Source organism: Argopecten irradians, chromosome 1 (assembly GCF_041381155.1).
Source record: "Argopecten irradians isolate NY chromosome 1, Ai_NY, whole genome shotgun sequence".
Classification (NCBI taxonomy): Eukaryota; Metazoa; Mollusca; class Bivalvia; order Pectinida; family Pectinidae; genus Argopecten; species Argopecten irradians.
In genome coordinates this window covers 7,276,982-7,304,644 of record NC_091134.1, presented here as the reverse complement: position 1 = coordinate 7,304,644, position 27,663 = coordinate 7,276,982, and the positions used below count along the sequence as shown (strand labels likewise).

At 39.4% G+C, this 27,663-nt stretch overlaps 1 protein-coding gene, 1 long non-coding RNA gene and 1 pseudogene across 2 annotated transcripts; 1 reads left to right on the top strand and 2 right to left on the bottom strand.

Annotated features, from left to right (window-relative positions):
* The first annotated feature begins 317 nt into the window (after positions 1 to 317).
* Positions 318 to 2,903, top strand: LOC138309153 (uncharacterized). The gene is made up of 2 exons (XM_069250309.1): positions 318 to 2,290; positions 2,402 to 2,903. The coding sequence occupies exons 1-2, from the start codon at positions 318 to 320 to the stop codon at positions 2,901 to 2,903; spliced, it is 2,475 nt and encodes an 824-aa protein (XP_069106410.1).
* A 3,204-nt stretch (positions 2,904 to 6,107) lies between these two features.
* LOC138309135 (uncharacterized) lies at positions 6,108 to 8,990 on the bottom strand (annotated as a pseudogene).
* A 25-nt stretch (positions 8,991 to 9,015) lies between these two features.
* Positions 9,016 to 26,683, bottom strand: LOC138316390 (uncharacterized). The gene is made up of 2 exons (XR_011207653.1): positions 26,513 to 26,683; positions 9,016 to 11,078 (listed from the first exon to the last, which is right to left on the bottom strand). It is a non-coding gene; the product is annotated as an uncharacterized lncRNA (long non-coding RNA).
* Positions 26,684 to 27,663: the final 980 nt, after the last annotated feature.

The window sequence follows — 27,663 nt, the reverse complement described above, 5'->3', positions numbered from 1 at the left end:
TACGCAAGCGTGAACTTGAGGAAGCCGAGAGAGATAGAGAGTTTCAGCTCGAAAAGCTTAGAATGGAGAATGATGTAGAGACGGTTAGACTTAAGGCACAACAGGAAAGGAACGAGAGGTCAAGGTCACATACAGAGGAGTCAAGGTCAATGTCATTGCGACCCAAGCTACCAAAGTTTGACGAACAAAAGGATGACATGGATGCTTTTCTTGAACGTTTTGAGAAGTTTGCTATGGCACAGAATTGGAGTAATGATATTTAGGCTGTGAGCCTTAGCCCTCTGCTTACCGGAAAGGGACTTCAAGTCTATTCAAGCATGCCATCGACACAGATCAACGATTATGACGAGTTGAAGAAGGCACTCCTCAGAAGGTATGAGCTAACAGAGGAAGGATTCCGTGTGAAGTTTAATGAAGGAAAACCTGAGAAAGGTGAAACTGCGTTTCAGTTTGTGGCGAGATTAACTCGATATCTGACGAGATGGACTCAAATGTCAGAGATTGTGAAATCGTTTGAGGGATTAACAGACCTGCTAATAAGAGAGCAGTTTATCCAAGCGTGTTCGTCAGACATGGCACTTTTTCTCAGGGAGAGAGCACCTAAGGATGCTCAGGAGTTAACACGACTCGCTGAACAATATATGGAGGCCCATGGAGGAAATCTTGCGAAGTCTAGCAAGGCCACATACAACTCGAGTAAGCCGAACCAACAAGTACGTAATAATAACTCCCAGCAACAGAAAGCGAATGACAAGACAACAGAAGTGAAAGGTCAGAGGACACGACTCTGTTTCATTTGTGGAGGTGAAGGTCATATCGCGAGAGATCATGCAGATGGAGGCAAGATAGGATCAAGGCCTAACAAAGGTGGTCAGAGTAAGGACACCAACAAGGCAGCACTTTGTAAATCTACACAGAAGGAGAGGGCAGTAACAGATGATTGTATTAGGAGTGAGATTCACAGTAAGGAAGATTCAAGCACAGCGATAATGGGACGTATACGACTGGAAGACAGTGGAATGCCTGTTCAGCTTGGATACGTGAGAGATCACCCGGTGCAGGTTTTAAGGGACACAGGTTGTAGCAGCGCAGCTGTTAGGGAAGCACTCGTGAAGCCTGACCAGATGACTGATGGCGAACTCTCATGTATACTGATTGATGGAACAGAGCGGAAGTTCAGACTGGCTAAGATTGATGTGGATACCCCTTTCTATGTAGGAGAGTTGGAAGTACTGTGTATGAAGGATCCAATCTACGATCTCGTGATCGGTAATGTGGACGAGGCAAAGTTAACAGCGGATGTTGATTGGAGGCCGCGTTCAGAGGAATGCAAGTCAGCTGCTGTAGTGACCAGGGCTGAAGCAAAGAAGGAGAAACAAGCTATAAGGCCGTTGAACGTCCAAGTGAAGGAAATTGAGCTTGTCGGACTTGAAGGACTAGAGAAAGCCCAAAAGGCAGACAAGTCACTGGACAGGTGGCGAGAGATAGCGAAAACCAAGGGAGACAACCCTGGTAATAAGTACCGAATGGAGATAAAGAACAACATATTGTATCGTGTCTACAAACAGAAGAGAGGAGAACTGATTGAGGAGATACGACAGATTGCTGTTCCACAGACATATAGAGAGCAAGTCATGTCACTCGCACATGAGTCAATTGTCGGAGGACATTTAGGTGTACAGAAGACTATCGACAGGATTTCAACAAGTTTCTACTGGCCGGGTATGACCAGCGATGTAACACGCTACTGTCAATCTTGCGATATATGCCAAAAGACGACTCCGAAGGGCAGGGTGACCAAGGTACCGTTAGGAGAAATGCCATTAATTGAGGAACCATTCCAACGGGTAGCAGTGGATTTGATTGGTCCGATTTATCTGGCATCGGAGACTAAAAACCGTTACATACTGACAGTAGTAGATTATGCCACTAGGTACCCTGAGGCTACGGCATTACCAAAGATTGAGACAGAGAGGATAGCAGAAGCGCTCCTGGAAATATTTTGCAGAGTTGGTTTCCCGAAGGAGATACTTAGTGACAGAGGGACACAGTTCACCTCAGGACTCATGGAGGAGGTGTGTAGACTGGTGTCAGTCAAACAATTATTCACAACGCCTTACAATCCCAAATGTAATGGCTGGTGTGAGAGGATGAACGGAGTTCTGAAGAGCATGTTAAAGAAGATGTGTCAAGAACGACCAAAGGATTGGGACCGATATATCCCTGCAGTATTATTCGTTTACCGGGAAGTCCCACAAGCGAGTACCGGATTCTCACCGTTCGAACTTTTGTATGGGAGAACAGTTCGCGGGCCCATGCAGGCGTAAAAAGGAATCTGGACAGATGAGGCTAACGAGAAGTCTGAAACGAGGAATACTTACCAGTATGTTCTCAACCTTAGAGACAGGTTAGAAGAAACCTGCAAGATAGCTCGTGAGAGCTTACGCCAATCACAAGGATCATACAAACACCACTACGACAAGAAAGCTAGGGATCGGCAACTTGAAGTCGGACAGAAAGTACTGGTGTTACTACCTACTGACAACAACAAACTTTTGCTTCAGTGGAAGGGGCCATTCAACATAGTGGAAGTTGTGAACCAAATGAACTATAAAGTTGAGGCTGGTGGTAAAGTGAAAGTGTACCATGTGAACTTGCTAAAGCATTATGTTGAAAGAAAGGACAGCAAAGAACAAGATGAGACAAATAATGAAGCAGGGTCAGCAGGAGATATAGCAGAAGGGATAGCTGTTATCGAGGCGGAGGATGCAGTTGATTGCGGAGCAGTAGACGACGAAAATCTGTTAGAGCTTGTAAACTTTTCCGTGAAAGAAAATTTCAAAGATATCCAGATAAGTGAGGACTTAACGGAGGGCAGCGATCACAAGCGATTGCACTTCTAGAGGAATTTCAGGATATTTTCACCGATATACCTGGAACGACACATTTACGGGAACACCGGATCGAGACAACCTGTGATGATCCGATAAGAGTCAAACCGTATCTCATTCCTTATGCTAAGCAGAAAGAAGTTCAAGAAGAAGTAAGGAAAATGGTGGAAATGGGTATAGTCGAACCATCGACGTCGGCTTATAATGCACCGATTGTCATTGTTAAGAAGAAGGACCAAATCAACAGGGTTTGTATTGACTTTCGTAAGTTGAACGCCATTACGCGATTTGATCCTGAGCCAATGGGAGACATTGAGGATATAATGACAAGACTCAACAAGGACAATTACTTCTCAAAATTTGACTTGAGCAAGGGTTACTGGCAGATACCAGTGGAGGAGAATTCGAGGCACATGACTGCCTTCTCGACCTCGGAAGGATGTTACCAATTTTGGAAATTACCATTTGGTCTTGTTAACTCAGGAGCCACATTCAACCGTATGATGAGGAAGATGTTGGACGGCAGCAAGAACACCGACCACTACGTAGATGACATACTAGGTCACAACCACACCTGGAAGGAACACATTGAGGATCTACGAGATCTCTTTACAAGGATTCGGGATGCGAATCTAACAGTTAGGCCTTCCAAGTGTATGATCGGCTACAGGACATTAGGATTTGTAGGACATACCGTGGGCGAAGGGACAATCGCCATGGAGGATGATAAGTTGGAAAAGATCTGCGACGCTCAACAGCCAAAGACGAAAAAGCAAGTCAGAGCTTTCCTTGGACTCGCCGGGTATTACCGGAAATTTGTGCCAAATTTTGCCGATGTCGCGAAACCTCTATCAGACCTCATCAAAAAGGGCCGACCGAATCAAGAGGATTGGGGACCACAAGAGGAAGAGGCGTTCAGGTGTCTCAAGGACATCCTTACCCAGGCCCCGATTCTAAGGCTGCCAGATCTTTCCAAAACTTTCATCGTGCAATCAGATGCCTCAGATACTGGTTTAGGTTGTGTTTTACTACAAGAACACGCTGATGGTATATTTCCAGTCGCCTACGCAAGTAAGAAACTACTTGATAGGGAAAGAAACTATTCAGTAATTAAGCGAGAGTGTCTTGCTATTGTGTTCGCCATTAAGAAGTTCCAAATGTACTTGTACGGTCGCGAATTTATACTGTATACAGATCATAGGCCATTGGTGTTTATCCAAAATAGCAAAATAGAAAGTAGTAGAGTTATGCGATGGGCTCTGTTCCTACAGAACTACAAGTTTCGCATTAAGGCAATTAAGGGGTCAGAAAATGTAGCAGCAGATTATCTCAGTAGGCAATATTAGTTTTGTTATATTCTGTTCCCTACTAATAGATGTCCTTAGAGATATGTAGGATTTTTGTATGTATACATTTATTCTAAGTGTTATGAAAATACATAAAGCTAAGTATTTTCAGAAATAGGGGGTTGTCAGAATAAATTGTTGTGATTTTTCTATACACCACTATGGACATAGTTAAGATGGTGTTGTGCTCCCTATATTGTGTCCGCTGGGGAGTTATCGCCCTTCACCGGATGTGAAGATGAAAGAGAACGCGCTGAATTCAGAGGGAGGACAGCGTTAGTTGGAGAGTGACAGGAACGCGCGTCGGAGACAACGGCTCAAGGAGCGGTGTAACCATGAACTGTATGTATGATACGTGTCTTCGAAATGAACTGAAGGAGGTTGCCTAGTTAACGTCATGAACGTGTGTATCAACTGTGATGTCGGTGCAATACGTGTGGAACTGTGGTGACGGCTGTGTGTGCACCGTGTGGAAATTGGGTCACAGCGTGGGCGGCAATAGACTATTGGTATAATTAGTGTTATTGTGTAAACTCGACACCCCCTATTGTTTCGTTATTATGTCTAATTAAATGTTAAATGTATCTCAACGTCTCTGTCATCATTTCATAGTAACAAATATCGCCCAATATACCTAACGAAAGATCCCAAAATAAATTAGTCTAGGGATAAGGTGAGCGTCGTCTCCGCCCCATTCTAGGTATTTATCTAGATCATTTTTCTCCTGACATTGGTATATATATTTTAGTTTTAATTCCACCTACAATTACTACAACAATTGTTTCTGTCATTGCACAAAACTTCATCATAACCAAAGTATTTAATTAGTTGATGTCTCGGACAGGTGCTCTCGTTTCGACCACAGGTGTTCGTTTCTAGTATAAGTATAATACTGGGTCAAGGTCTATAACTCGGCCGGCCATATAACACTACCCAATTTCAGAAAAAAGTATGATTATTAACCAACCGTATAGGATATAATAATAGGAATACTCTCAATCGACAGCCAGATAATTTATCTTTATTTTGGTATATGATACAATATATATCATGCCGTATAAATGTCACTAGGTATCCAAAAACATCGGAAAACAGCCAGATTTCAACTGGTCGGACACTGTGGTGTCCTCCGATGAACACGCCAGGGCTCTAATGGGTAGCTCAAAAACCACTGCATGTCAACACTTCAGCGTCATAAGAATGAAAGTTTGGTAGAAAACAAACTTACCGGTTAGTAAATCCCTGGATAAATACCATCCATTTGCCTAACGTAGCCCTTTGAAATTTCCGATTGAAAAAAATTGTGTCTCTAGCCGCCATGTAAGTATGTGTGCAGTAGATTTGTTTTGTCAGCGTTGATTGGCTCTCGAAAATTAATTGACCAATCAACGCCGAGAAAACAAATGTACTACACACATATCAACATGACGGCTAGAGACACACATTTTTTCAATCGGAAATTTCAAAAGGCTGTATTGCGCAAATGGATGGTACATAGATAAACACTAACATACCGGTAAGTTTGTTTTTTACCAAACTTTAATTCCTATGAAGCTGAAGTGTTTACATGCAGTGGTTTTTGAACTACCCATTAGAGCCCTAGCGTGTTTATCGGAGGACACCACAGTGTCCGACCAGTTGAAATCTGGCTGTTTTCCGATATTTCTGGATACCTAGTGACATTTATACGGCATGATATATATTGTATCATATACCAAATTAAAGATAAATTATCTGGCTGTCGATTGAGAGTATTTCTATCATTATATCCTATACGGTTGGATAATAATCATACTTTTTCTGAAATTGGGTAGTGTTATATGGCCGGCCGAGTTATAGACCTTGACCCAGTATTATACTTATACTTATATTAGAAACGAACACCTGTGTTTCGACAAAAATCTATCATTTCTTGAGTCAAGCCTTTTCGAGACTTTGCAAGGTCATTATTATTGTAGTGTAGTATTGCTTCTGCAGGTTGACCTTTTCTGCCTGCTCTCCCTATCTCCTGAAAATAGCTTTCCAGTGTTGTTGGTGGTCTGCAGTGAACAATATGTTCAATAGATGGTGCATTTAATCCCATTCCTAATGCAACAGTTGCGAAAACAAGTCTGATTTTTGAAGTTTCCTTGGAAAGCTCACTCACTATATTTCTTCATGTTTTTTGTGTAGTCTTTGTGGTACTGTGCTATGATCCTATTTTCTGGCAATGTAGCTCCAACTGGTGAATATTGCTTTTCTCCTAGGTGATGTGAGCTGTATCTGTAGAAATATCCTAGGGCTTCCAGCATACATGCCATACCTCCCGGCGTGAGACAAAACCTCTCGTATTTTAAAGCCTTTTATTATCTCCCGACAGGAGAGTCTAAATTCTCGATTTCTATAAACCCTTCCACTTTATTTTCGTTGCCACATTTGTGTACATGCTAGGTTAATTTTAGCATGAGAGTAACCACTCCCTGACCCCCTGACCAACACCCAAGTGGCCCTAATTAGCAGCCTTGGGCTATTTCCACCTTGGCTTGTTGTGTCACTTTCACTAACGTCTGTGTATTACGTAAACTGAAGTCAAGAAGCCGATCGGCCGCCTAGAAAACAATCAGCTGGCCTTTCAATAAATTTTATGACTACAGCTAATGAACATTACAACAACACAAATACTGCGTACAACTGTGAATGATTTACTCACGTTTTTAATGTTAAATAGGCCTATCTGTATTTGATGGATGTCACAAACTTTGCAATCGTAATGGCCGCCATTTTGGGTAATTGTAATGGATGATCCGGATTTTATAGAATTTCCGGATTTCCTAATAACCACGTTTTTAAAAATGGAAAAAGTATTTTTTTTTTTTGGAATTTCTGTGTGAATTTATTTTTAGAAAAAAAAATAATATATTAATAATAAAAATTTATCAGTAGTAACTGAATTTAAATAAATAAAATTAAAAAGAAATTTACTTTTTTTCTCTCTCAGGTTAAATTACATTTTGAATACTACTGTAATGATTCTGGTTTTTTTAATTTAATGCTTGTAAATTTAAGAACTTTATCTAAGTTAATTATCCGTTATTGTCAGAGATTATTAAAAAGCCCAGTCTAATATTTCGAACAATAAAACTGTTCCAGAACTGGGTGTATATAGGGATGTGACTACTTTTGCAAAACCACACATTCCTTATTTCTGTAAAATTCAATATGAATGCAGAATTTCATCATAAAAAAGCAGATATTTAATTTATTCATATATGTCACGCGTATACCTCCCTCTTTTGAGACCAAAATCCCTCCAAATGGTTATCAATCTCCCTTTCCACCCCTAGAAAAATATGGCATGTATGTTCCAGGTTTTCCACATACATAATAGTCAATGAAAACTTATTCAGCTTTTGTTCTAATTCTGCAATTGTTGGTTTTAAGATCTCATCATATTTCTCAAATTTCCTGTTATTGGGGAGTCTTGTTTGAATACCTATGTAAATATTTGGTCGATCTGGGTTTACCTTCACTACTGCAAGGTTCTTGTACATCAGAATTTCACTTAATGCTGCTATTCTAGAATAAGTTGCTGTTGCTGTCAATGCTAAGTGTGCTACATGGGGAAGGATACATGTCAGCTCTCCCAACTCTTTAAATGCTGGTCTAAATCCTTCACCCCTGGAAAGAAAAAATACAGCTATATTTTGGAATCTGAAAAATAAATCAGAGACTAAAAGTAAAAAAAGATATGCATCACTGAGTCATTCTACCAATGGCCACTTAAAACTTAATTTCAATGATTGATATTTTGAGATTGACAATAATCTAAATAATAATTCACAACAACCACTAAATATATATTTATGCTCCTGTGACTTATTTTTGTACTATTTTTATAAGGTAAGTTAACAGTAATCAATGATGCATTACATAAGTAACAAGTAACTCTGCTTCCATTTATATGATAATTATAAACCCATACAATCTTAAAGATGCTCCACCGCTGACAAATGGTATTTTTTCACTATGAAAAACAGGAGCAGACGATTTAGTATTTTTCTCCAGTTACAAAAGTTACTTACTTTACACCATTCCCACCATTGAAAAGTTTGAGCTTATAATTTTACTACAAGTTAAAAATATGAAAAATAATTAATTGCATCCCGAAAAAATTCCGTGACACTATATCCTATATGGAATGAAGTACTGATTGCGCATGCACCAAAGGCGAAATAAATTATTTTATATTATTTTTTGTGTTAATTAGGCACATATATACACGATAATACACCAATTATTGTTCAAATGATTAACATCATTTATGCTCTGTCGGCGGTGGAGCATCTTTAAGGAAATATATGTAAAATATTTTCAATCAAATTGAATACTTTTCATATGATTATCAAATGATATTTTTCAAATTCTCCTTGATAACCATAATTACTTCAGCAGTGCTGCACCTTTATACATGTAGCTACACAACATATAAGTTTTGACTAATGAATTAATAATTTCTAATAATCAAACATAGAACAATAGTGTACATATAGGCCTATGTATAGTAAAGGGTACATACCATTCTGTCACCATGTGGACTTCATCAATAACAACTGCACCAGTCTTCTCCTGGTAAAGTTTTGACCTCAACATGCTGGTAACTCTCTTACTCTTGTAAAAGGGAGCGGTTTCTGTCCTAGAAACATAACCCAGGTTCTGAGATCTCGGGTCCATTAGGGTCTTAGATTCTGGAACCATAAACTGAAGCTTGCAATTGGCGAATGAACACAGACTCAGAAATATACGTTCAGTATAATTTATTGTGGATAACAAGTGTAGAAATTTAACGACGCAATAATACAGACAATGGTGAAACAACTCAACTCGCACCGACTCTCGTACGCCCTGCCTACATAATATATACACCCTGTTAGGATAAACCAGCTATTTATCACTGTTATTAATACTATTTATAGGTACTGAAATATACCGCCCCGATACCCAATATATACGTTAATCTAGTGGCTACATGGCTTACTCCTATGTATCAAAAGTATATAGACGACGGACCGCTACATCTACATGCATACCCTACTATATGACACTACATTATAACCTTCATAGCGTTACCTAGTTCTACTGGCTACGTATATCCTATAGCTAGGTATAGAACTAGAAAGAGTCGGGCAGTCTAGCGAGGAATTGAATCTGACTAACTAAACTATTGTAAAGCACGCGACTTTATAGGTAACGTGCGCAAACAGCACGTGCATTATTCGCGCCAAATCCACTCGGAACTCATCCGGTCTGACTACATGTTCCGAACGTAATAAACAAACAAGATGGAAGACGAAACGTGGAAACGAAGCCAGACGTAAAATCACACTCCAAATTTATCGTTTTTCCTGAACTTCTACATTCCTCCCCCCTTAAGTCAAATGTACTAACATTTGGCTAATGAAAATCTGGACGCTACTCGTAGGGAAACAAAAAAAACACAACCATGACAAGCATAAATTTCCAAGATTCATCAAACCACTGTTACAGTAGGTGTACAAGCTCGATTTACATAATAGCTTTAACTAGCCTAGTACTAAACAATATTTCACAGTGATAACCTTATGTCAAATAATCTCGCAACACACTCAATCACACTGGACCAGTACTGAAAAAAATATATTACAAAAAAATGTTTACATACAAACATTCAAGATACTTCTTCTGGAATCCATATACAGTGTACAAAAATTAGACTCCATTTACAACCATACGGCCAACGATATTGACACAATCTTACAACAAATTACTGACAGAACATGAGTATAAAATTCCTGAATTATTTACCACAAATAATCTTCTCTCAAATTTAACACAAATAATAAGCACAGCGTGTAACAATAATGCCCTGGTACACTAAGATTTTTATCAAAAATCCTTTAGATAACAATGAGTTATATAAGAAAACCATATGGGAAGAATCCATTACTAACAAATACAATTCATGAATTCAGTCAACATAGGCAAAATAAATTTATAATTATACTAATTATAAATATAGCAGGAACTTAATTCATTACTAAAACGATATGTTGATTCATGAATCAGTTACATGCACAATAATCAATTACAATGAAAAATACAATATCAAGGTAATTACAACATTTGGCTACCAGGCATTTAGATACAACAACAGCACTGTGCATATGTAATTATAATATATAAGTCCAATAACCAACCCCCCACACTGGAAATACATGCATGTAGCTAATAATCTTCAAACATTTCAAAGTTAATGTCTGATGGGGCATACACTTCTTGTGTAGGTGCGCGACCGCGTAGCCACTTGACCTGGTCTCGAATAATGCTTGACCCCGACCAAGAGGTACTACCTCTTGGTCCCGGGCCACACTGATTGTCCGCGACGTCATATGCTGGTGGAAGTACCACCAGCTTCCTGTTGGCGTTTGCGCGCAGCCTCCTCACGGCGACGGCCCATTTCCTCGGATACTTTTACCACAGGCATCCTGAAAACCCCTGGATTTACATATTTGGAATTTGGAAGTTGCCTTCCCACTACACATAAAGGCTTAGCCTCCTGTTGCGACAGCTTATGCCGGCTGACATAATGCCTCAGCAGCTGATTCCTGCGCACAAACTTCAATGGACATCTGGTGCAACAGAAGTATGTAATCTCCTTCCTATGGATTTGGTTCCAGTGGAGCCTCATCGCTGCACTGGTTGAAAAGGGCATTGTCCCACATGCTGGGACTGGGCAGGCCATCCCGGACTCCCACGCTGGGTTCAAATCAGTGTCCAGGTCGTCAACCTCCTGTACTGGTACTGTGATGTCTAGAATATCCATGATCTATAAAATATAACAAAGAATGTCTCAGTTCAATGTGTTTTTGAGGGGGGCCCACAATGACAATATTGTACCTCAAACGCATATGATGAAGTAATGACATGTTGGGTTTTTTTTTATTATAAACAGCAGGGCATATACTACTCAATTAATTTAGTATATCTTTTTCCTTAAAAACTTTATGACTTTAGTACTGAACAGACTGAACCATGCCTTTAAAAACAGTACTGATTGTTTTTCGTATATTTCTTTTTTTTCAGATCTATTGTGAATATTTATCAGGTGGTATGACATTCCTGCCAGCTCTAGTTTTTCGGGGAGTTGTCTCCCTTGGACTGCTGTGGAACTGGATTTCACTATGGTGCCATTCTAACTCTTCACTATCACCCTCATTCGCAGCATCCGTATCTAATTCCACCCAAGCGTCAGGTATATTCCTACCCAAATATAGCTTTAAATGGTCTATATGGACAACAATAGGTTTCGACACAGGTGTTTTCTGTATCCTATAATTGACATCTGTCAGTCTCTCAAGGACTTTGTATGGACCTGTCCAACCTTGCCCTAACTTATCACTAACAGCTGGGGGATACCATCTCCAAACATATGCTCCTTCATCAAAATCCCTTTGTTTTGAGCCATGGTCATAGTACATTTTTTGTCCATTTGCAGCAGCACCTAACTTCTGATGTACAAACTTAAATGCAGATCTGGAGGCTGACTGTACCCAGCAAACATACTCTATGGGGCATCTTTGTTCAGTTTCGGGAGGCAAGCCTACTATGATATCTAACGGACAAGAAACTTCACGACCCAACATGACCAAATTAGGACTACATTCAGTACTGCTATGTCGAGTGGCCCTATACGCCATCATTACATAAGGCAAATGATCATCCCAATCATCCCTTTTTTCATTAACAAAGGCCGACAACATTTGTATGAGAGTACGATTAAGTCTCTCGACAAGTCCATCGGACTGAGGCCTATAAGGGGTTGTCCTAGTTTTATCTATCTCTAGTTTTTCACATATAGCCTTGAACAGGTCAGACTCGAACTCACGACCTTGGTCTGTGTGTATGCTGATAGGTGTACCAAACCTACATATAAACTCTGTGACTAGTTTATCTGCTACTGTTTGTGCAGTGTGATTTGGAACAGGATAAGCTTCCACCCACTTAGAGAAATAATCTCCTACTACTATGATATAACTATTTCCGTTTTCAGTTGTTTGCAGACCACCTAGGATATCTATTGCTATACGTTCTAACGGAGCCCCTACTGGATTGGATGGAGTCAGGGGAGCTCGACCCCTTGATGGACCTGACTTCCTACGGACACAGGAATCACACGTATTACACCAGTTTTTGACATTTTCAACTAAACCAGGCCAATAAAACCTTTTCTGTATCATGTCAATAGTCCTATCTCGACCAAGATGACCAGATGTTCTAGAATTGTGTAAGTAATGTAAAATCTTCTCTCTAAAACATTCAGGAGCTATCATCTGCTTAGTGTCCGGCCCTGATAAGTTATCTACCCCTTTCCTACACAGAATGCCATGGTCATCTATGATAAGTAACTCCCATATGTGATATAGTTTCCTTAATTCTGCGGGAAATGTAGACACTACTGACCTTGGGGGTTTTGTGAGGTATTTGGTTTTTAAAGGTAAAAATTTCCCTAAATTTTCATCCTCCTCCTGCCAAGTTTTTATCTGTTTGGGACCCCAAGTATCTAACCAGTTTGTTAACACCCTCTCTGTTTCATCAACAGGTATATCAGGGGAGCCACCTACAGTTTGCTGTGTGACGGGGCACACTCCAACAGACTTGCTGGAGTCTTTCAGGAGACTGTGTGCTGGGGATGTAAATGTATCAAGGCAGATAACTGGCTGAGATGGAGGCCTACAACTTGGACAATTAACCCTTGTTGCCGGACATTCTGGATACCGAGACAGACTGAGACAGACTATCAACCGAGACAGACTATCAGCATTTCCATGCTTGTTGCCTGGTCTGTGCTGAATTTCCATGTCATACATATCTAGAACTGCTAACCATCTGGCAAGGACTCCCTCGGGATCCTTAAAGTTTTTGAGCCAAGTCAGAGAAGCATGATCTGTTCTAAGAAGGAATGGTCTACCCCAAAGGAAGTGTTTGAAATATTTCACAAATGTGACAACTGCAAGGAGTTCCCTATGTGTTGTACAATAATTGGACTGAGCCCTATTTAGGGTTCTACTACCAAATGCAATGACTTTCTCCTCCCCATTCCGTATTTGGGAGAGAACAGCACCGACACCTGTTAGACTCGCATCTGTGTCTAAGATGAACTTGCCTGTTTCCGTAGGAAACCTGAGTACAGGGGCACTTGTTAATAATTCTTTTAGAATTTCAAATGAGTTTTCACACCCTATATCCCACTTAAACTTCTTGTTTTTTTCTGGTAAACATAGTAAGAGGTGAAGCTATAGCCGAAAAATTTGGTATAAATCTCCAATAATAGCCAGCAAGACCCAACAAGAGGCCCATGGGCCTTAACGGTCATCTGACTATTAGTACAACATAGTTGTATAAAGATTTTAGCCTATTTGCCGCCTGTGACCTTGAATGAAGGTCAAGGTCATTCATTTGAACAAACTTGATAGCCCTTCATCCCAGCATGTACCAGGTCCAATATCAGTACCCTGAGCCTTCTGGTTCTTGAGAAGAAGTCGTTTAAAGATTTTAGCCTTTTTGACCCCTGTGACCTTGAATGAAGGTCAAGGTCATTCATTTGAACAAACTTGGTAACCCTTCATCCCAGCATCCTACAGGCCAAATACCACTACCCTGGGCCTTCTGGTTCTTGAGAAGAAGTCGTTTAAAAGATTTTAGCCTTTTTGACCCCTGTGACCTTGAATGAAGGTCAAGGTCATTCATTTGAACAAACTTGGTGGCCCTTCATCCCAGCATGTCACAGGTCCAATATCAGTACCCTGAGCCTTCTGGTTCTTGAGAAGAAGTCGTTTAAAGATTTTAGCCTTTTTGTTCCCTTTGACCTTGAATGAAGGTTAAGGTCATTCATTTGAACAAACTTGGTAGCCCTTCATCCAAGCATGTCACAGGTCTAATATCAGTACCCTGAGCCTTCTGGTTCTTGAGAAGAAGTCCTTTAAAGATTTTAGCCTATTTGACCCCCGTGACCTTGAATGTAGGTCAAGGTCATTTTTTTAACAAACTTGGTAGCCCTTCATCCCAGCATGCCACAGGCCTAATATCAGGTCTCTAGGCCTCTTAGTTATTCACAAGAAGTTGTTTAAAGAATTTTAGCCTATTTGACCCCTGTGACCTTGAATGAAGGTCAAGGTCATTAATTTGAACAAACATGGTAGCCCTTCATACCAGCATGCTACAGGCCTAATATCAGGTCTCTAGGCATCTTAGTTATTCACAAGAAGTTGTTTAAAGAATTTTAGCCTATTTGACCCCTGTGACCTTGAATGAAGGTCAAGGTCATTTATCCGAACAAACTTGGTAGCCCTTCATCCCAGCATGCCACAGGCCTAATATCAGGTCTCTAGGCATCTTAGTTATTCACAAGAAGTTGTTTCAAGAATTTTAGCCTATTTGACCCCTGTGACCTTGAATGAAGGTCAAGGTCATTTATCCGAACAAACTTTGTAGCCCTTCATCCCAGCATGCTACAGGCCTAATATCAGGTCTCTAGGCCTCTTAGTTATTCACAAGAAGTTGTTTAAAGAATTTTAGCCTATTTGACCCCTGTGACCTTGAATGAAGGTCAAGGTCATTTATTTGAACAAACTTGGTAGCCCTTCATCCCAGCAACCTACAGACCAAATATCAGTACCCTGGGCATTCTGGTTCTTGAGAAGAAGTCGTTTAAAGATTTTGGCCTTTTTGACCCCTGTGACCTTGAATGAAGGTCAAGGTCATTCATTTGAACAAACTTGGTAGCCCTCCATCCCAGCAACCTACAGGCCAAATATGAGTACCCTGGGCCTTCCGGTTATTGAGAAGAAGTTGTTTGAATGAAAAGTTTACGCACGGCGCACGGCGCACGGCGGACGGCGCACGGCGGCGCACGGCGCACGACGACGGACGGTGCATGATGACAATAGGTCATCCTGACCCTTCGGGTCAGATGACCTAAAAAGCTTCTAACCTCACTAACATTTGAAGGTGAAGGCCAGTCCCTAACAACCTTGACTTTGCCAGGGTCACAACTGATTCCTGCTGCTGAAACTAAATGGCCTAGATAGGAGACAGACGTTTGAAATAGGTCGCATTTTTTCGCTTTAAGCTTGAGATTAGCTTCCCTAATACACTGAAACACATCCCTAAGGTTTTTAAGGGCAACTTCAAAGGTGTGACCAAATACAATTACATCGTCTAGATAACACAGACATTTGGTCCAATTAAGACCACCCAGTACTAATTGCATGAGCCTAGAGAAGGTAGCAGGGGCGTTACAGAGTCCGAAGGGCATCACGTTAAACTCGTACAACCCCTTATGAGTGCTGAAGGCCGTTTTCTCCCTGTCTGCCTTACTCATACGGCATTGCCAGTATCCACTAGCTAAATCAAGGGTACTAAACCATCTAGCCCCAGCTAAGGTGTCTAATGCATCGTCTATCCTAGGCAAAGGAAATGCATCCTTTTTGGTAACTGCATTCAACTTACAGAAATCTATGCAAAAACATACTGATCCATCTTTCTTAGATACCAAGACTACAGGGGCTGCCCATGGGCTATTACTAGGCTGTATAATACCATCCCCCAACATTTTGTCTAACTCTTTCTCTACTACACATTTTTGAGATGGAGAAATGCGTCTAGCAGGTATTCTAATTGGAGGCTCGTCACCAGTATTTACTGTGTGTTCAACTAATTTTGTCTGACCTATCTCTCCCTTTGGACTTTGGAGTATGTCACTATATTCAATTACCAAATCTGTGGCCATCTGTTTCTCTGACGGTGTCAGTTCCGGTGATAACCGGCTTACCATTGGCTCTAAATAATCAGGTAGTGTTCTAAGGTTCCCCTCAACTTCTTCTATTTCATGAACCCCATTTACCGAGGACACGTCGCCTACAATAGTATTTTGCTGTAATCTGATAGACTTTCTACCGAGGTTCATGACAGAGAGACTAATCTCTTTACATGAGGTCTGTACCAAAACTTTTGCCATCATTAAACCTTGGTTTGCTACATATGTGTTTGGCTCTACAATCCCTTCTACGCTATCAATAGCTCCCTCTATATAGCCCTTAAAATGACACTCGGAGTTAGCTGGCAAGGAGACAGTTTCACACATCCTTATACGGGCACATCCTTTATACCCTTCTGTGACTAAATTGACACACTGACCCTCCAACCTGAGGATCTTATCTCTAAAATAGATTTCACCACCATGGTGACTCAGGAAATCTACGCCTAGAATTCCTGTCAATTGGTCCAACCTAGCCACTACAGCCTCCTGTTCATATATTAATCTGCCTACTTTAAACTTAAAGTTGGCTTTACCAGCCACCGCTAACTTGTCACTGGAAGCGGAGTACACCAGCCACCGCTAACTTGTCACTGGAAGCGGAGTAAAGCATAATACCACTGCTTTTCAACTCCGGCCTACTGGACTCTGGCATAGCACTATATACATCCTCAGTAACTATTGTCACCGCAGAACCTGAATCCACAAGATACCGTGAACCTTGACCACAAACTGTAGAATCTATAAATAGACAACCTTTAATAATAGCATTTAAGCTAACCTTAGTAAGCCCTTCTGATCTTACACCAGATGGTAACTCTCCACCTAGAGCTGAGACACCGGTCAAACTTTCGGGCTCAAGCTTGACCGAAACTAGTTTTTTTGATCAACTGAGTCACTGTGGACAATCCCCTATAAAATGACCAGTCTGATCACAGCGATAACACCTTTTCTCAAATGCCTGACCTTGACCTTTGCTACTGCCCTGACCTCTACCTCTGCCTCTACCTCTACCATGCACAGCACGAGTGAGTTGCTTTCCTAGTTTCTCAAAACCTTCAGTCAAAAGAGTAACCAAATCCTGACTTTGTTTGTCACCTGTGGAACTATTGCTCTGTATAGTCTGAACTTGACCTTATTCTATCTCATCAACAAAAGCTTTAGGTTTCCTATCAGGTGTACTTAACTCTCTATTGAAAGCCTCAAATTCGATGGCTAGTGTAATTGCAGCCTCCAAAGAAGCTGGGTGATGAAACTGGACATGGCGCTTCATATCCATACTGCTGAGCCCATGAATAAATTGATCTATAACATGCACTTCTGAGGATTCAGAGGACATACCAGGAAAAGATAAAACAGCCAGCCGCCGTAATTCTCTACCATAGCTTACTAGGCTTTCGTTATTACTCCGGGACCTATGCTTAAGTTGGCATCTATAGGCAGTCTCCCTCCCTGGGGGGTCAAATTGAGAAGACAGAACATCCCTTATTTTCCAAAAGTCATTTATTTGAGCCAAGGTCAATGTCCCTAACACTTTTTGAGCTGGACCACGCAAGCTCATTGCTAACTGTTGAGCTTTTTCATAATTTCCCCATTGATTCCACAGGGCCATCTGTTCAAAGTGTATGATAAAATCTTTGAAATCACTTGACCCATCATAGTTCCGGGGGTCTTTCTGTTTCCTATTTATCACCTTGCCACTGTAAGCCCTAGGGGGTTCCCCATGACTTCTATCCTGAGGAGTATTGCTTTCCCAGCCTACATGAGGCTTGTTGAATGTTACGGGTGTTCTTAAGGGGGTACCCAATGATGATGGAGTAATAATTATATATATATATAAGAGTTGTCTCCCCTATCTCACTGGGACCTGTATATTCATGAGAGCTGGCCCTTATGTTTGGATTTAACCCATACTGTGACTGAGGGGTATCAGGTACAAACACACTATCTTCACCCGACTCCAAATAGCTAACAGCCCCGTACTGATGTCCCTCCCCATAACTAGAAATGTGTTGAGGAGGAGGAGGACACGGAGGAGGAGGCCTAGAGCTACCCTTTACTTTAGTATGGTCTCCATACGAGACAGTTTTCGGTCTAGCCCCAGTGTCGTTAATAGGGCCAGTTATATCTCCCCGACTGTAGAATTTACTCGGACTCCCCGACTCGAACCTACTACGTATACCCAAAGCTTGCGTAGTATACACACATCCCTAGAAGATCTATACACATCAGAGGCGCTTACAGAGGGTGGGGTGGTAATACTAGTTGTAATACTCATTCCTACAGGCCAAGTATATGTATACGACGACGTTCTACCCTTTGAAATCATATCTGAACTATATCCACTCGCCATTGCTTCAGACTAAATTCACTTAACTATGATTAAAATTTACGAAAAATAGTGCCCAAAATGGGTTGCCAAGATCCTGGTCAGTACAATGGTCACCAATGTAAAAGGGAGCGGTTTCTGTCCTAGAAACATAACCCAGGTTCTGAGATCTCGGGTCCATTAGGGTCTTAGATTCTAGAACCATAAACTGAAGCTTGCAATTGGCGAATGAACACAGACTCAGAAATATACGTTCAATATAATTTATTGTGGATAACAAGTGTAGAAATTTAACGACGCAATAATACAGACAATGGTGAAACAACTCAACTCGCACCGACTCTCGTACGCCCTGCCTACAAAATATATACACCCTGTTAGAATAAACCAGCTATTTATCACTGTTATTAATACTATTTATAGGTACTGAAATATACCGCCCCGATACCCAATATATACGTTAATCTAGTGGCTACATGGCTTACTCCTATGTATACGAAAGTATATATACGATGGACCGCTACATCTACATGTATACCCTACTATATGACACTACATTATAACCTTCATAGCGTTACCTAGTTCTACTGGCTACGTATATCCTATAGCTAGGTATAGAACTACAGTTGGTAGTAGACTAAAGGTTACACCCTTGTGCACACGGAGTGCACGAGGTTTAGACTACAGGTAGACACGGAGTGCACGAGGTTTAGACTACAGGTAGACACGGAGTGCACGAGGTTTAGACTACGGGTAGACACGGAGTGCACAAGATTTAGACTACAGGTAGACACGGAGTGCACTACGTGTGAACACGGTGTCCACTACAGGTGGACATGGTGTCCAGGTACATTCAGACCTAGACAGACAAGGTGATGTGTTATAGTTAGGGATCGAGGAAGAATACGTTCTTCAATTTGAAATAATACATAATTATAATTTTTTAGTGTTTCTTTTTTTTTTAAATTACAACATCTACAATTTAATGTACAGTATATAACTATATAATACGATATTTTTTTAGTATACATGAATAAAACCTTTTCACTGCAAAAGTAATAAAGATTAATTTGCATTCATTAAGTATATGTCTGTTTAATTTTATATCAGTACATGTAGTTTCCATTTCATATCTTAAATTGTCTATATCACGTTTTCAAAAGTCAATGTTTTATGGGTAAATTGCATTAAATATATATATATCATTTACATGAAATAGTAAATACAAGTCAAAAACAACTTTGAATTGCGGCAAAAACTAAAACGAATATACGTACCCGGCCTACTAAGACGACTCCGGATCCATTTTCTGTCTAAAAGTCTTTTGAGCTACAATCTTGCAGCTACGGCAAAAACCAGTCCTATTGTGCTTTTGAGACATTTTTTTTTTATAATTTAAGCTATTAGTAATACAATCATATACCAGGTAATACATAGCTTTTAAATAAAAAGATTTGGTCCCTATCAATCGGTTTTCTAGCGACGCCCTTGTAGATCGTCTTTCATAAAATATACACTTTTATAATATTTTTCTTTGCTATTTTAAGTTCTAAAAGTATTGTACGTAAAAATAGCTTAATTACATATTCTGTATTAACAAGAGATCCCAGAGGGATCTTGGCGCCCACCAAAGATTGATCTATGTCTGACAAACGAAAGAGGGATCTTTTCTCTGCTTTTCAAACTTACAATTCTTTTTTCTGCTTTTCAAACTTTAAACTAATAAAATCCAAGATGGTGGTCGCAAAATGCAATAGGCAGAACTAGGGTCCTAGAGGAACCTACATAGGATATTTGAGAACAATCCCTTCAATACTTTCTGAGAAATAGCGGTAACAAACTTTAACTATCAAAATCCAAGATGGCCACCGGTCGGCCATCTTGTTGACCGATCAGTCCCAAAATGCAATATGCACAACTGGGGTCCTAGGGGAACCTACATATGAAATTTGAGAAAGATCCCTTCAGTACTTTTAGAGAAATAGCGGTAACAAACTTTAACTATCAAAATCCAAGATGGCTACCTGGCGGCCATCTTGTTGGACCGATCAGTCCCAAAATGCAATATGCACAACTGGGGTCCTAGGGGAACCTACATATGAAATTTGAGAAAGATCCCTTTAGTTCTTTTTGAGAAATAGCGGTAACAAACTTTAACTATCAAAATCCAAGATGGCTACCTGGCGGCCATCTTGTTGACTGATCAGTCCCAAAATGCAATATGCACTACTAGGGTCCTAGGGGAACCTACATATGAAATTTGAGAACAATCCCTTCAATACTTTCTGAGAAATAGCCGTAACAAACTTTAACTATCAAAATCCAAGATGGCTGCTTGTCGGCCATCTTGTTGACCGATCAGTCCCAAAATGTAATATGCAGAACTAGGGTCCAAGAGGAAACTACATATGAAATTTGAGAACAATCCCTTCAGTACTTTCTGAGAAATAGCGGTAACAAACTTTAACTATCAAAATCCAAGATGGCCACCGGTCGGCCATCTTGTTGACCGATCAGTCCCAAAATGCAATATGCACAACTGGGGTCCTAGGGGAACCTACATATGAAATTTGAGAACAATCCCTTCAGTACTTTCTGAGAATTAGCGGTAACAAACTTTAACTATCAAAATCCAAGATGGCAGCTGGTCGGCCATCTTGTTGACCGATCAGTCCCAAAATGCAATATGCACAACTAGGGTCCTAGGGGAACCTACATATGAAATTTGAGAAAGATCCCTTCAGTACTTTCTGAGAAATAGCGGTAACAAACTTTAACTATCAAAATCCAAGATGGCTGCCTGGCGGCCATCTTGTTGACCGATCAGTCCCAAAATACAATATGCATAACTAGGGTCCTAGGGGAACCTACATATGAAATTTGAGAAAGATCCCTTCAGTACTTTTAGAGAAATAGCGGTAACAAGAATTGTTAACGGACGGACGGACGGACGGACGGACGGACGGAAGGACGGACGGACGGACGGAAGGACGGACGGACGACGGACCACGGACGAAAGGCGATTTGAATAGCCCACCATCTGATGATGGTGGGCTAAAAACTGAACGTGTTTAAAAGATCATGCAGAATAAATCCTCTTTAAACTTGATGACGTAGCTATAGTCTACCTACAAGTACCCAATTCAGCTTGTTTTGATTCTTAATTACCGGTAAACACAATATGTTTATGATCCCAACCCCACAAGTTATCTTGACCGTATATTGCGTCATGGTCCAATAATTATAACATGTCAAACATACAGGTAAGCCACAGTATCCAGCTATACAGGTACCTCAAGGTGACCATCGATAGATGGCCAGAGGGCAGAATCGTTGCCTTCTGTGTTTGCACGGCTTTATAAGAATGGAGGCAGTATCTTTATGTAATATGTGATTTTAGAATTGTTTCAATGGAAGTTTGTTAAGATAAACAAATATACTTTACCTTTTAAAAATCATATAGGTTTATGAGTTTGAAACACAAAAGTACCATTCTTATTAGATACATGTACATGTTTGTTGTAGATCCTGGGTAAACATGTACACCATTTCCCGGGGAGGGGGGGTAGATTGGGATGAGGTAAAAACTAGCTGGCAAAACATATAGTAAGTGATGCTGAATACACCTATTATTGTCGTGACAGGCAGCCGTGAAGTGGAGCTGACGGGAGCTGTACAATGCGTTAATCAAGCATGTCTGACACAACCTTGAATTTACCAATAATACATGTATATATTATAATCAAAATTAATTTAGATTAGGTACTTATTCAACACTGTAATATAATATGGTATTTTATATACATAGTCATGATTATCAGGTTTCTGATATATGTAAAAAGCCAGTGTAAAAAAATTAAATTAATGAAAAGATATTGGATGAAATATGATTTTCCAATAATTTCGAAATAAATGTTTTAGTAAATTATATACTTGGTATTTTGATTATTTTTTATTTTAATATATAAATTTAAGCTTCATTATCAAATAAATTAAAATGCACTTCCAGTTAAAGTACATATCCCTATTGACTACTATTGTTGTAGAACTGTTCTTATTTGTGTGATGAGTACAATGTATATGTAGAGAGGCTGCCACCTAAGTACAGCATGCTATAAATGGACCTCCTGGGGTTGGGATAAGATTCAAGATTTCAAGATTTTTTATTCACTCATGACATATGTACATATGCAACAAGAGGTCAAAAGGAACAAAAATAATAATTATAAAAATGAAAATAAAGAAGGAAATAATAGATGGACACAGTCAGCAATAGGCAAATTTAAATACATTGAAACTAACAATTCTATTTTTCCTTATATAGTTTAAAGAAGCTTAATTACTCTCTGAATAAAACTACTTACTTTACTTAATAGAGCTGTATTGCATATAGTAAACATTCCTTTCATTTTGCGATAATTATGATTAGTAAAATAGTATCTTGGCATATAAAATTTCTCGTAATGCTACAACAGATTCATGATTACATACATAGATAGTGGTACTCATCTCCAACACAATTTGTACAGAGAGGACATAACCTTTCCTCGCGAGGGATGTTGTTCCATCTGCCTGTCTCTATAGGGAATTTTAAATTAGAAGTTCTACATTTACACAGATATTTACTTTGGTTATGATTCAGTTTCAAAAGGTATGGTTCAAAATTGAATTGAGACTTAAAAAAAGAATACATTTGTCCTCGATAAGGTACTTCATGTATACAGGTGTTGTTAGTCTGAGATACACTTGACTGAACATATTGAAGGGTGCCCAAAGAAGGCCCCAGGCCCCTGGCCCCACTCTGACCAATGTTAGGTAATTTAGATTATCATGTCCATGTGGTTGATGGAACAGTATGAAGTCCAAGTGACCATGGCAACTGCAGTCCTAGCCTAGGAGTCTACCTTTCGAGCAGGCATATTTTTAGTGTACAATATACTATGTATACATGTATGGATCACACATTGTAAAGAAGGTCAGAATAGGATATTGTCAAATTATCAGAGTTTCTAGAATTAAAATAATTGTGACAAATTCAGAATCTAATCAACAACTATGAATCTACAGTTTCAATGGGTAGAAGTTGGATTTATTTTGATTGTCTGTTTAATTTATTAATTTTCAGGCATGTGACCTACATTTTTGCGATCGGTCCTTTGAACAGTGTTGATGCTCACGAGCAGCCACATGCCCGATACCAAATTTTTGCTTTCTATAAGCCAGTGCTTACAGGTTCCTCATTCGGTTGACACAATAAAATGTAATTTCTAATGCCGATTTTTAACGTCTATGGACGATTTCACATATTTCCAATGCTTTGCAACGCGCCAGGTTCTATGTAGCAAATGTATACGTATTATACATTTGACAGGATTAAAACTATTTCGCGCACCTTGCCGTTTAGAAAACTATATTCCACACATACATAGTTAAACATTTTATGAACAATTTAATTTGTTATGTTTATCATGATGTCCTTGCTTTTATTATGCCCGTCAATATATCCTTTTTAATCAAAATATTTTGCCGATCAAAATATCTCTTGGGCGACGATTTGCTAACACTGAAAATCTTACTCCCTGCAAGGTTCATCACTTTATGCGTTCGAAAAAGAATTTCATCTTTAAACTACATATCACTAGCTAAGAAAAATAGTTTTTACTGGGAAAATGCGGACTTGAACTATCCATTGATGAGACATAACCAGTACGTGGTTTACCGTACGCAGTTAATTTGCAACGCAGCTAATTTTTCTTTTATAACTTCTAATAAACGTCCTTATTTATAAATTAAATTGTATGATAATATATATTGATACATTTTACTTTATATGTATCTATTCAAATAAACATTACAGTACGAATGATTTCCAGTAATTAACGGCAATTTTATGTTGCAATAAATATTATGTTTCTGATCGCAATAAATATTTCTATCTGTCAAAGTCCATATAGACTGCAGAATAAATACGTATTTTCTCATATCTCTGTGGCACATCATCTAGTCTGTCTGTGGTCTGGATGTAGTGGACATTGTACCTGGACACGATGTCCACCTGTAGTGGACACCGTGTTCACACGTAGTGCACTCCGTGTCTACCTGTAGTCTAAACCTCGTGCACTCCGTGTCTACCTGTAGTCTAAACCTTGTGCACTCCGTGTCCACTCGTAGTTCACACCGTGTGCACAATGTGTAACCTTTAGTCTACTACCAACTGTAGAAAGAGTCAGGCAGTCTAGCGAGGACTTGAATCTGACTAACTAAACTATTGTAAAGCACGCAACTTTATAGGTAATGTGCGGCAAACAGCACGTGCATTATTCGCGCCAAATCCACTCGGAACTCATCCGGTCTGACTACATGTTCCGAACGTAATAAACAAACAAGATGGAAGACGAAACGTGGAAACGAAGCAGACGTAAAATCACACTCCAAATTTATCGTTTTTCCTGAACTTCTACACTCTTAACAAGGGTCTCTGGGTGGGCATAAATCAGCTGGTATTTCCCCTTCAATACATCCATTATGTTCACATCCTTTGCAATAATAGAACCTTCGTTATCATCAACATCATCAGGTCCTTCCTCGTCATCACTTACTTGTGAACTATAATTATATCGAGTCCCCTTCTTGCCATCATAATCTAAAAAACATGCATTGATTCCCACTTTCTGAAGGCTCATCACTTGGTCTTCCATAATAGAGTTCAGCGGCGTTACGATCAAAGTAATCATAGCGCTGTCCATGCCATGTTTTTTCTGCATAAATGCTGGCAAAAGTTGAAAAATAAGACTTTTCCCATACCCAGTTGGCAGGACAGATATGCAGTCTCTCAAATCAAAAGCATATTTCAGTGTCTCAATCTGCTTTTCCTTCAATTCATAAGTTATTCCAAGCTGTGTTTTCGCAAATTCTAAACATTGATTAAAGGCAGCCATATTTCTCTATTCGGAACCTATAGATAAAGTCGAGGGTTTTCGAACTATGTCGTGATTCACGGCATGGCGGCTTCGGCACACACTCCCGAGGTGTTATATTTCCGAAGATTACCGGAAATTTCTCCGAGGGGATCCGATTGATAGTTCTTCATCCCAGCATGCTACAGGCCAAATATGAGTACTTTAGGCCTTACGGTTGTTAAGAAGAAGTCGTTTGAATGAATAGTTTACGCACAGCGGACGCCGACGGACGGTGCATGATGACTATAGGTCATCCTGACCCTTCGGTCAGAAAAAAAACTGCAGGTCCGTCAGGATTTACATATTAGATAATAACAATAACAAACGGTCGAACTGGTTGTTCCGAATAAACGAAAACGGTCTTGGTCTTACATAACATGTTGTGGTTTATTGAACTACTTGACGGGAGGTTACGTAACGTTATAAGAGCGCAGCTCTCTGCGCTGCCGAAGGCCGCGTAGAGCGAAGCTCTACTAACCATAACACGTGTGTGAGCATATAGATTCCAATACACTCCAGTACCCCTTGGACTTTGAAATTGTGTCCCGCGGGAAAAGTCTCGCGCCTCCATGTAGGCAGCCATGTTTTAATTCTCGTTATCAGCACGACGAGATTTGAAATTTCTGTACTAGACTAAATGTGTTATCAGTACAGATTTAAAATTACTGTAAGTAGTTTTAATTTAAACATGTACAAGAACAACGCAATAAATGAAGTTGTCAAATATGTACTGTGTATGTTCTCAAGCGCACGGCACCGTTAGAAGTGACGTCACAAAACCTGACGCCAAAGATGACTGCACAGATTCGCGCGTATTTTTGATAGCATGGCATGTTGCCAAGTTTTCTCTGCATCTGATAAAAACAAGATTGAAGTACGTGTATATTGAACTATTCCATTTGGATTGTTTTGAATTCTTTCTAACTATCGATAGTATTTGCATGTCAGTGAAATATTCTATTGTTAGTCTCATAGAAAAATATAGACAATATAAAGTTATGATGTTATAATCTTTTACATGTAGCTGCGCTCTTCTGAGGCTTTGCCTTAAATTCAAATTATATGTTTCTGGTCGGACGCCAATTGCAAACGATGTGCCCTGTCACACAGTTACATTTAATTGAGATGTACACGTATGTATTACTTAATTTACTCACCAAAACAAATAGCATTCACTTCCATCGTCAAATCGTCTGCAGCCTTCATTTGAAAACAAACACTTCCATGATCAAGACTAATTTCGTTTTCATTTATCCAATCAAATACGCCGTAACGAAAGCCCTTGGTGTCATTACATACTGTCCCACAATGCAACATTTATGAACATATTGATATTCAATAATCCTAAATACAGATTGAACAAATATTTTTATTTTTTTCTTGACCATATATCTACTTTTTATGAACATATATTTATTTTTTTGACCATATATTTATTTTTTATGAACATATATTTATTTTTAAGAACCTATATTTAATTTTTTGAATAAATGTTTATTTTTTTATGAACCAAGGACGTAGGCCTATATCACTTATAAATCCTTGTTATGAACATTTATTTATTTTTTTGAATAAAAATATTTTTTTATGAACATATATTTCAATTTTTGAATAAATATTCATTCTTTATGAACATATATTTATTTTTTGAATATATATTTTGTATTATTGAACAAATATTTTTTTTTTTAAAAACAAATATTTATTTTTTTAGAACAAAAATATAAATTTAATGAATATTGCAACGTTTCACATGCCATAGGAGGAGTATAATTTAAAAGCTTAAATTAAGAAAATTTACCCTTTTTGACCCCCGCCCCTCTGCCCTTAGGAGTCGGATCTATCTCATTTATATAAAATATGATTATCCTTCCCCAATGATGTTTCACACCAAATATGGATGAAATCCATCCAAGGATGAAGGAGGAGTAGGATTTTAAAGCTAAAATTAAGAAAATTTGCCCTTTTGGGGCCCAACCCCTCAGCCCTAGGGGTCGGACCAGGCTCATTTATGTGAAATATGATTGTCCATCCCCAATGATGTTTCACACCAAATATGGATAAAATCCATCTATGGATGAAGGAGGAGTAGGATTTTAAAGCTAAAATGAAGAAAATTTCCCCTTTTAATTTTGGGGCCCCACTCCTCAGCCCCTAGGGGTCGGACCAGGCTCATTTATATATAATATGATTGTCCTTCCCCTATGATATTTTACACCAAATATACATGTAGATGAAATCCATTCAAGGATGAAGAAGGAGTAGGATTTTAAAGCTAAAATTAAGAAAATTTGCCCTTTTGGGGCCC